The sequence below is a fragment of the Lates calcarifer genome, linkage group LG4 (assembly GCF_001640805.2).
Source record: "Lates calcarifer isolate ASB-BC8 linkage group LG4, TLL_Latcal_v3, whole genome shotgun sequence".
In the NCBI taxonomy this organism is placed as follows: domain Eukaryota; kingdom Metazoa; phylum Chordata; class Actinopteri; family Centropomidae; genus Lates; species Lates calcarifer.
This window is the reverse complement of record NC_066836.1, coordinates 16727511-16738296: the sequence shown is the minus strand read 5'-3', so window position 1 is coordinate 16738296 and position 10786 is coordinate 16727511. Positions and strand designations below refer to the sequence as shown.

The following is a 10786-nucleotide window of genomic DNA, read 5'->3' as shown; positions in this document are numbered from 1 at the left end:
TAAAGGGAGCTGTTTTTTGGCGTCTAAGCCCTTCAGATGCGCTGGACAGCTCTAGTCGCTCTAAGGAGCTTTAGGTGGAGAGGCGCTGAGAAGAAACTCTTTCTCGCTTTAATTGCTTTAGAGACGGTCCTCACAAAGAGACAGTGGCCAGATTTACCTCCCGTTTAAGTTCTTATTTCCATTGGTTCACAAGTTAATCCTCTTTCTTTCTCAGACCTCGGAGAAAAACCGAGTGATAGGAGCCTACCAAGGCGACAGAACCAGGGAGGCACACGAGTTTTTCCAGGCGAGAGGGAGAAGACTTTGAAACACAGCACATGGAGGAAAGTTTTAGGTGGCTGGAAAGAAGCTGAAAATGCAGCAGGGATCAATCACACCAGTAATAATAATAATAATAATAATAATAATAATAATAATAATAATAAGCGTCATTTATGGCCAAATGCAGTAAGGGAATTTAAACATACCCAAAACTAGAGTTAAAATTTGCACATTTTGTACTAAATTCAGTGTTTAAGCAAATAAACACATCGAATATTTCATCCGTTTCAAGTCACCAGAAGCTTCAATTTTAATAACGTTATCGGTTTTTGGTAACAATTGATTAAGATTATAGCGCAAGAGTCCCATCATATTTATTTCCTTCTCTTCGTGTAATTTTAGAGTTTTTGTATTTCAAGATTCAAAGTTAATAGAATGATTAAATACTAGGATACATTCTTGGTGATTAGCTGCTATTCAGACTTCCTTATAAGAAAATAAGCATATGACATGTAAACCAGCTCTCATCTTCACCTCACTTCACACACACACACACACACACACACACACACACACACACACACACACACACACACACACACACACACACACACACACACACACTCCAAGTGACCCATGTAAACTTCATGATAAATGTCCACAAACTACTGTCGGTCCATAAAGAGTGTAACTGGCTGCAGTCACGTGTTTTTTTGTTTTTTTTACGTCAAAATGCCTGAACATTAATATTCTCTACTCCATGAAATCTTTTGTCTCCTGCTAAAATTTGTCAGAGTGAGAAACATGGTCAGAGATAAAACTGCGTTATAGGCCAAGCACTTTCCCAAAGAATCTCCCAACAAAATATGCAAGCTTTACATTAAAAGGCTACTTTGCGCTGCCCTTAATTCCCTACCTAAACGGTTTTGCTCCGGGAGAAGAAATCTTCTCTAAAAACCCTTCAAGAAGAGAAGGGCATTATTGCCCTAATCCTCTTACCCGCAGTCATTTTAAGACAGGGGGTTTTTGGAGGCTGAGATGGCGTCTTGTCTTCCCTATCCCATCCCAAATCCTTCCAGGCCGGGAGAGAGTCTAAAGGCAGCACCCTGGCATCTATTAGCCATCTCTCTAAAGTCTCCCTCTCCTCCAGTGGCATGGAGAAAAAGCCGAAGAGCAAACAAACTAAAGGTTGGTTGCTTTTCTTCACAAAACCTAAGGAAAGACAATTGGATTCATGCACCAAGTGCATATACAAGAAATTTGCAGATAGGGGAATCGAGAAACAAAAACAAATAAAATCACTTTTAGACACATGCAATCCGATTAATTTCACAATTATGTTATAATTACGATGATAAATGTTCAACATGAGTCGACAAACTCTCTTTTTAAATTTTAAAATCAATGTCTAATTCATTCGTTCTCACTTTTTTTTTACATTAATTTCAGTTTGTTGGTTAAAGCTACATTCAGGAACTATCCTGTATGTACCAAAGTACAGTTCACATAAAAAAAAAAAAGTATCCTACTTAACCTACCTATAACACAAGAAATAAATATCGACACATTTGGCAGAGTGGTACCGTTAGAAAGCTTCGTTCCTCACTTTGTTTGTTTATCAAGAGGCAAGAGAAGAAAAAACGTGTAGACAGACACGGAGGGATTTAGCGGACATAATGTGCTTAAATTGATCATATTTGAAAATAACTCCAGAAGTCAGTGCACCAAAGCCTGCCGCTGGACGATCAACTGTCTTATTTACTTGACTGACAGCACGGACAGCCAATAGGCAGCCAGCGTGACCCCCGCGAAGCTGCCCTTAAAATCCCTCCACCGGGCTCTCGCGCTCCAGCAGATGGCGGCTTCCCACTTCTGCGCGAGACGCGGAGAAAACACCACGAGGAGAGGAGAGCTCTGTGCAGGTGGAGCGCGAGCGAGCGGACTTGAAGTTGAAGCAACAGAGTGGATGACTTTTACACTGCCCTGACTTGTTCAGCTCAAACAGGACAAAAAGACGGAAAAGTAACGACAAACAAAAACAAAAACTACACGCAGCAGCTGAGAGAGCAGAAGAGAGAGCGAGAGCTGAAGCCTGAAGAAGTTGGGGAGCTTGGATTCTCTGTGCTGTCTGAGGAGGAAGAGATAGAAAAGTCTCCACAAGAGGTAAAAACATTTTAAACATCTGTCTGTTCAGTGTCGGTGCTTCGCAGTTGTGTAAGTAAAAAAAAAAAACTTTAAAAGGCTTTACTAGTCGGTCGCATGTTTGTTAAGTCACTCTGGGATATTTTAAGCAAATATATCAGGACTCTTACACATAATTTGATTTATTATGTTAAAGAAGTGTGTGTGTGTGTGTGTGTGTGTTATGCTAATAGCTGAAACAAATGTAGCTCGATTTATTTTGTTATTTGGTGAAGAAAAGTTTTCGGTTGTAAATGTATTTTTTATTAAATGCAGACTCATTTTTCAAAGCCTCTGTGTGCACTCCAAAATGTGGGGCATGAGAACTGAAATTAAAAACAGCCATATTCCAAATAATGGGAAAAATTAAAGAAAAATTAAAAGCTAACTCTTACCGAGCACCTCTTGTTTTATGCACGAGCCAAAATCTGACACGCAAAATAAAAGAGCTCCTGTTCTTCACCTCTTTCACAACTCTGGTCTCTTCTGATAGGGAACTCTTTAAAACTCAGAATCACTATAAAATGATACAGAAGCAAACTTACAGAAGAACAAGATAATGTTACGTTTTTCTTAATTTTATTTAAATGTTGTGTGCTATAGACTTCTGTTACAAAATAATAAACTATTGTCGCAGTGACACTGGGATCTTAAAAATGGTTCAACAGACTTGATAAACGTTGAAAATAAAATACCAGACGCTGAAATATCTTTAAATTTCAACCTGGTTTCTGCATATCAAATATCCTTCATAATAACATGTCAGAGAAAAATCAAAGATGCTCCTCGCCCTTTGACAGTTTACACTAGTGACACAGCAAAGAGCAGATTGTCAGGTCGACTCGTGCCCCTGAGGGCTGTTAGCAAATAACATTTTTCCTAATTTAGTCGGATCAAAGAGTTGCACTGTACATGCCAATTTACATAATGACAGTTTGATAATCGAAGCATTGAGCGGGGCTGCCAGGAGGGCCCAGCGCCTGGAGCAGATCGAGGCTTATGAATGACAATAACAGCACTGACGGGCTCACAGTGATGAGCTATTGTGCTGAATTTGATATGGGCAAGAGGGTACAGGCTATAACCAGAGATGTAGTGGTAAATATAAAGCTGGTTATGCTGAAAAGACAGAAAAAAAGGAACAAAGTTTACCTGCAGAGAAACAACGCGCAGCTGAGAAGATCAAAATACATTTCTTGGCAGCTTTATTGCATGGTGCAAAAAGTGAGATTAAAATCAGTGGCAGGCGTTTTAATCTCTCAAAGTGATCCAGGTGTAAACTATAATATAAATCTGTATCCTTTCAGAAACGTTAAAGACATAAGCTGTATGTGTCAATTTTGTGTGATTTGAGGGTTAATCAGTTTAAAATACACACCTTTAACTTCAGAGGAAACATGCGGAAACAGAAAAGAAGTTGGGGAAAAAAATCGTTAGTCTATTAGTAGAACACACGCGCACGCACACGTGCCCGCGCGCGCACACACGGGAACTCCAACCCAGAGCTAACCACCCAGTCCCACTGTACGTCCGTCCGTGTCAGCGTTGATGATAAATGGAGGGCCTCGCAGTCGAAACCTATTTGCACTTCCATTAGACGGGGAGCCAAATGGGGATCAACATGCATATTTTTACCCGCGGAGAAGCCATACATCTCAGCCAAAACGTTGCCCCGGGGCGATGGGATAAGAGGCCGCCAGAGAGGGGAAGGGGAGGGCGGAGGGGGGGGGGGAGACGGGGAAGAGGGGGGGGCCCATTCAACTCAAATACTTGGGGGAGTAAAGTAAATGTTTAGCGAAGCACCTTCTGTCCCGGCGAATTAAACTATTCCCCACTGCCCTCTGATCACATTCATCAGCCGCCGCAGCCACTTAATAGGCTGGGAATGGGCACTGCGGGCATACACACACACCACACACACACACACACTCAGTCTCAGCACTGCACTGAAAAACTGAGACATGGACAGAAAAAAAGAACGACCACCCAGTCTTTTCTGTTTTATAGAATAGGTTCCTTATATAATATTATATAATATATAATAGGAGCCTTATTGACCTCCATTAATAATAACAATAGCAATAATAATAATAATAATAATAATACTATTATTGATATTAATGACAATAATAATAATAATATATTATCTTATAATATCTCCATTTCATCGTTACAACAATTATTAAGTCATAATCAGGATGCCATCCGACGATGATGTTACGTAAAATAATCAAATTCACATAAAATATGTTTCAAATTATAACTAATATCCTGTCTGAATCCAGAGCATGGAGCAATTGAAACCGTTCAAAAATATATCTGGAATTCCATCAAATATTACTTAACAACAAATGTTGATTTGTTGTTGAATTAATTTGTTGACATTTACAGTTTAAGTCACTGAAATAGTTTTCATTAAGTAAACCAATAAAACAAACGATAAAATGATAAAATGACAACATTAAAGTTCTGTCGAAAATATTTTACAAGTTATCTGCTAAAGTCCAAGAACTTACCCACCGGTTCCCTGGATACTGTACCTGTCATACAGCAGAAAGATTTATATCTTTTCCCTGTGGTCTCTCTGTAATAGTTATAATAACTGTTTGGGCCTCGGAGATATCCCCTCCTGCCACTCTCCTCCGTGCTAATACATATCTAATCGTGTCCTCAAGCGTTCCATCTATGAAAATCTCGGCCGTGAAGGAGAACTACAAAATAGAGTTTTGGAAATTGCTGCCTTTAAAAAAGACTCTGACATGGATGTTACCTTCAATAAATTAATGTCTTCGAAACAGTGTAAAAGCTATAAATATTTAGGGATCTTTAATATTTATAAATAACAAAAGATGCTCAAAATAAATCGCAATTGCTTTTAAATGTTGTTATTAAATGATTTTTAAGATGAAAAGACAGTCACTATAATTGAACAGCAATGAAAATAGCATTTCCTTAATCATAGCCCATTAAAAAATAATCCTGGTATCCGGTTGCAGGTTTTGCCACCGAGACCCGGAACAAATCTCCTTATATCATTTTCCAACACATTTCATCAAAGCCTTGATCTGTCAAAAGCAACGTTTTCAATGGGGATTTAGCTTCTCCGGGATCACAGAGACGTGAATAAATTCATGAATAAGGCATCCGTTTCGGTTCATTATGGGAACGACTGATAATTACCCCAATTAAAAGTCTTTTGTATAATTAATGGAATGAACAGAGTGGTAATTGGATGTTAATGGATAACACTTTTGTCTGAGTGTGCACATTAAAATCTGTTGGCCCTTGAGCGTGTGGACCTGCTGTCATTAACACAGAGAAAAAACCTCGTGTGTGTCACATCACACCATCACCTATAAATAGACGTTTTGCAGTGTGTTCCTCATATCTTATCAAAACGAGGGGTGGGCTGGAGATGACATGTTCAAAGGGTGTCCATCATCAGTACCCACGCGCCCTTAAAGTCAAAAGTGTCCTTGAATAAAAACGCTGAACCCCCTGCCTCCTCATATCTGTAAATCACAACCGTCCTCTCTTCTCCTCCGTTCCGCAGGTAGCGACCTCTCACCATGCAGCACTACGGGGTGAACGGCTACTCTCTGCACGCCATGAACTCCCTCAGCGCCATGTACAACCTGCACCAGCAGGCCGCGCAACAGGCACAGCACGCGCCCGACTACCGCCCATCCGTGCACGCGCTTACACTGGCCGAGAGACTAGCTGGTAATTGAGTGCACGCTCACACACACACAAACACACACACACACACACATATTGTACACCCACTACAGACCTCTATCTGCGTCCTAACAAATTTAGCGTCAAACTGTTTTTGAAAACAGACACATAATTCAATATTTGATGAGATATTTTCTGTATACAGCTTGGTCCAAGTTACACAAGTGAGGATATAACAAACAACAACTTAATCAGCTCTGGAAGCCCTCAGTAAATTTGCGATAGAAGCTGCTTGCACAACCCCCCCCCCCCTTATAACCCAGTTCTTATAGTAGCCTATATTTAGAAACAGTGTGCAGCAGACTTCAGTCATGTTGCAAAGTAAATTTAAATGATCCCACGTGCCCAGTAAAATAAAACTTGCCGTGTGTTTTCCCTTCCAACGGCTGTGCATTTCAAGACATCATCCTGGAGGCTCGCTACGGCTCTCAGCACCGCAAACAGCGCCGGAGCCGCACGGCCTTCACTGCGCAGCAGCTGGAAGCGCTGGAGAAGACTTTCCAGAAGACCCACTACCCGGATGTGGTGATGAGGGAGCGGCTGGCCATGTGCACCAACCTGCCCGAGGCCAGAGTGCAGGTAGGCCCCCACTACAGGAAAACCACTGTACAGCGGACAGAAAACAAACTGAGATGATTTGTGTGTCTGTCGCAGTCAATAGTGAACTTATTTTATCCCCCGTATAATTTCTCTCATTTCAATGTGAGGTTTTGTATTTTTATGGGGACATGTTAAGTTCTTTGTAGCATTTGTAATTTTGTGAGCGTATACTAACCTGTTCTTTTGAGATGATTTTTTTTATTTTAAATTAGATGCAAGTAAGTAATGCAGTGAAAAGTCAAAGTCAAAAAAAAAAAAAAAAAAAGCTGTGAGGCCCACTGTAATTGTCTGCTGTATTAACACAACACTGACTGTGCATTATTATAAACAGAGGAGAGAAAATTATATTAAACTTGTTATGGCTTACACACACACTTTCACTTAAAAAAATGCAAGTTCACTGAAGACAGTGATGTTAGTGTTAATTAAAACACTACTGACATATTTCAGTTGATTTGGTTTTAAGTTTGACTATGATCATTTGCTTTAAATTGAAAGCTAATTCTGTTACATTAGTTCTGTTACAGCCTTGTGGACACATCTCTTATTAATGGCACTTTTTTGACTTTTTGTGCTCTTCATATGTTATATGTTCATATGTTATTTAATCATTTGAATGCCACTTAAATCAGCCATTTGCTGTGCGCTGAACTCCCTGCTACAGTTTTTATCCACTCTGTTCTGCCTCTAACTCACCCTCCTCTCCCTCTGGCATCAGGTTTGGTTCAAGAACCGCAGAGCCAAGTTCCGCAAGAAGCAACGCAGCCTCCAGAAGGAGCAGCTGCAAAAGCAGAAGGAGGCGTCAGGGGAAGGAGGGAGCGAGAAGGAGGACGCACCTCCCTCAGCCACCATCCTTCCTGACACCCAGCTGCCTCCTTCATCCTCCTCCTCCTCTTCATCTTCTCTGGAGACAGAAGGTCCGGTGGTCCGTCCCGTACCGCTGGACATGGAGCTGAACGTCACGTCGGCAGAACATTCAGGCAGCGAGTCGGCGACGGAGGATAACGCCACAGATAAGGAGGATGAGAGTAAATCTCAAAGAGAGGAGATAAAGTGTGAGAGAGCAGTGACACCTGGGGACGTCTCCCCCTGCAAGAGACTCAGCCCTAAACCAGGTAAGAACCTAAAATACTGTGACACCTGTTTCACGGCATCCCTCATCAGCTGACTAATAATGAAATCACAACTTAACTCCCTCTTCTCTCTGTCCAGACTCTCCCCTGGTCTCTCCGTCCGTGACCCCCTCCTCCTCCAGCAGCGGCCTGGCTAGCAGCGGTCCTCTCTCCCAGAGCCACTCTTACTCCTCATCCCCTCTCAGCCTGTTTCGTCTGCAGGAGCAGTTCCGCCAGCACATGGCTGCCACCAACAACCTGGTGCACTACCCCGCCTTTGACCTCGCTGCCCCGTCTTCACTCCCCTACCTGGGAATGAATGTTAACATGCCCCCCGCGCCGCTGGGCTCTCTGCCCTGCCAGTCCTACTACCAGTCCCTGTCCCACCACGCCCAGCAGGTGTGGAACAGCCCGCTGCTTCAGGCGTCAGCTGCGGGCGGCCTCACCAGCCACAACAGCAAGACCACCAGCATCGAAAACCTGCGTCTGAGGGCCAAACAGCACGCCGCGTCGCTGGGACTGGACACAATGTCTAACTGAGAATCAGACTGTATCGAGGATGGTGTAAACCAGGCCACAGCCTCCACGGCCTACACATCACCCCATCCTACTGCGTGTCTGTGTGACTGTGATAGGTCTTTAGGAGCTGTATACTGACCCCAACTTGAGTAGATGGGTGCGGGACATGCAGAGATGTCCAAAAATAAAACATGCCAACATGCACTGGACCTACAGAACTCCATACAACAGCTTTTTAAGACAAACCACCCCTCTGTCTTCTTTAATTCTTCTTAGCTTCTGTTGCAGCTCAAGGTCCCAAAGTACATCCTTGAGGAAAAGAAAACCCATTACATGCTGAACATTGCTAGAAAAAGATGCAGCAGATCAAGTGAATGTCTCAACTCAAAGAACAACAAACATATTCCTGACTCATGTGATGACGTTTCCAACAGACATGTAAAGTTGGATCTTCTTAATATCTGAAATAGTTCAAAAGAATCACTACAGATGATGTGAAAAACTGATGATGGATGCACTCAGTTTAAAAGACAATGCAAACAATGTTTACAAGAATAATGTGAATAAATGAGGCACTTTTGGAGGAATTAGGCTCGTTGGCCAGGAGGGAAAAAAAGGTATCGCTCATGCAGCAGAGAGACCATTGACATTTCAATTAAGAAACGTAGTTATGTACATAGCATGTACTACATAACAGCACATAAATAAAAATAAACCCAAGCCATGTTGTCCTCAACAGCATAATTAAAAGTGACTAATTTACCAGTTTAATGGCCAGTAATATGCCACTTTGTACAGAGGCTGGCTTGATAATGAGAAAATGATTTCAGTGACTAAATTCTCAAAGCTTTTAATTACATTTTGCCCTGGGCTGAGGGAGCTGGGGCAAATGCAATTATGAACATGCATACCATTTAAAGCAGCCTTTATAAATTCAAAAGGTCTGTACATTAATGGTCAATTAAGGTAGCAACATGACTGACATCACTTTACAATGAATTGGAAATCAATTTCCACTGAATACAAAATGATATGTTATACAAATTTGGACTATTGGATGAACACTGTCTTGACTCAGATTTTCTCAGCAGTTATTCTTGCCTTAATATTCTCTTGAGGAAACATGCAGCTTTTCATTGAGGGTCAGGCTGACTGTTAGCACTTGGTGAGGAGAATCACACACATCTCTGATGTTTTTTTGTTTCACGTGTTCTGGCAAGTAAAGTCTTCATATGAAAAAAAAAGCACATTATTTTAATATGTAAAATACAAAAAAGTTTATCTATTAATGTTTACTGGTAGGGTAATTGTAAAGTTCCTATTATGTTGTATAATTGATAATGGACTCTTGTCTCAGATAAAATTCCTTTAGCTGTCAGATTGTAAGATTGTATTTGCTGAGCTCACCGGCAGCCCCGTCTACCCCTCCTCTCTTGGTTGTCTGTGTACGGATCCTGGGTTGAATTAATATTTTAAATGTGTTCAGTTTCCTCTCTGGGATTGACTTAAAAGAAGCAGTGGAACAAATTTGGATTGTTGGGAAACTGCCACCTTCTGTACTTTGCGATCGACCCAGACAGAAAAGCCTGAAGTCAAAGGAAGGTGAAAAGATTTCGGTGAATAATTGACCTGAGTCCTCTGTGTACTGCTGTCTTGACTCTATTTGAGTTCTGTTGTTGCTCTTATTCTAATGCTGTTCCCCCGACTGTCTCTGTCAAAACTACTTGGTCCAGTGGTAGATAGATTTATAACGGTGGAGGAGGAAAGTGATCGGACCATCTGCAGTGTTGTTTCCTTTACTCCTCCCTAACAATGTAGACTTGAACTAGTGTTGTTGTAAAATAATCATCAAATAAAAACATTGCTTGGAGATCTTTATAATGAAGACTTCTCTATCTGTGCTCAATATTTATTCAGTTTTGGGTTGGTAAAGAAAAAACTTTGACATGGACCACCCATGTCAAAGTTTTTTCATATATAAAAAACTTTTAATATACTGTAAGCTTTATGATCTTACATTTTAATGGTGTTGTTAATTTGCCTGTCAGTGAGTATTAAGTGAGAAGAACACCTATTGATCCAGAGCATAAAAAAGTCTTTCAGGGAGCAAAGTTGGTTTAAGTAAAAGCAAGCAAAATGTAATGCAAGTTCTATATTTAAAGTCATATCAGACCAACCCTTCTTCTGTCTCAAAAATAAAACTGTGGGATTAAAGGTGATGGTGAGAGGAAAAAGAAACAGTGAGGTGAAGAAAAGCATCAGGACAAGGAAGGAGGTGGGAGGAAGGTCAAACCAAAAGAGCAACAACAACAACAACAACAAAACAAATATATGAGAATCTGCAGGGTGACAAAGTGTAGGGGAGTAAAAGAGAC

At 41.2% G+C, this 10786-nt stretch overlaps 1 protein-coding gene across 1 annotated transcript; it reads left to right on the top strand.

Annotated features, from left to right (window-relative positions):
* Positions 1-4605: 4605 nt before the first annotated feature.
* dmbx1a (diencephalon/mesencephalon homeobox 1a) lies at positions 4606-10291 on the top strand. Its single transcript, XM_051070109.1, has 4 exons — positions 4606-6163; positions 6564-6759; positions 7499-7895; positions 7960-10291. The coding sequence occupies exons 1-4, from the start codon at positions 6012-6014 to the stop codon at positions 8430-8432; spliced, it is 1218 nt and encodes a 405-aa protein (XP_050926066.1). The 5' UTR covers positions 4606-6011; the 3' UTR covers positions 8433-10291.
* The last annotated feature ends 495 nt before the right edge of the window (positions 10292-10786 follow it).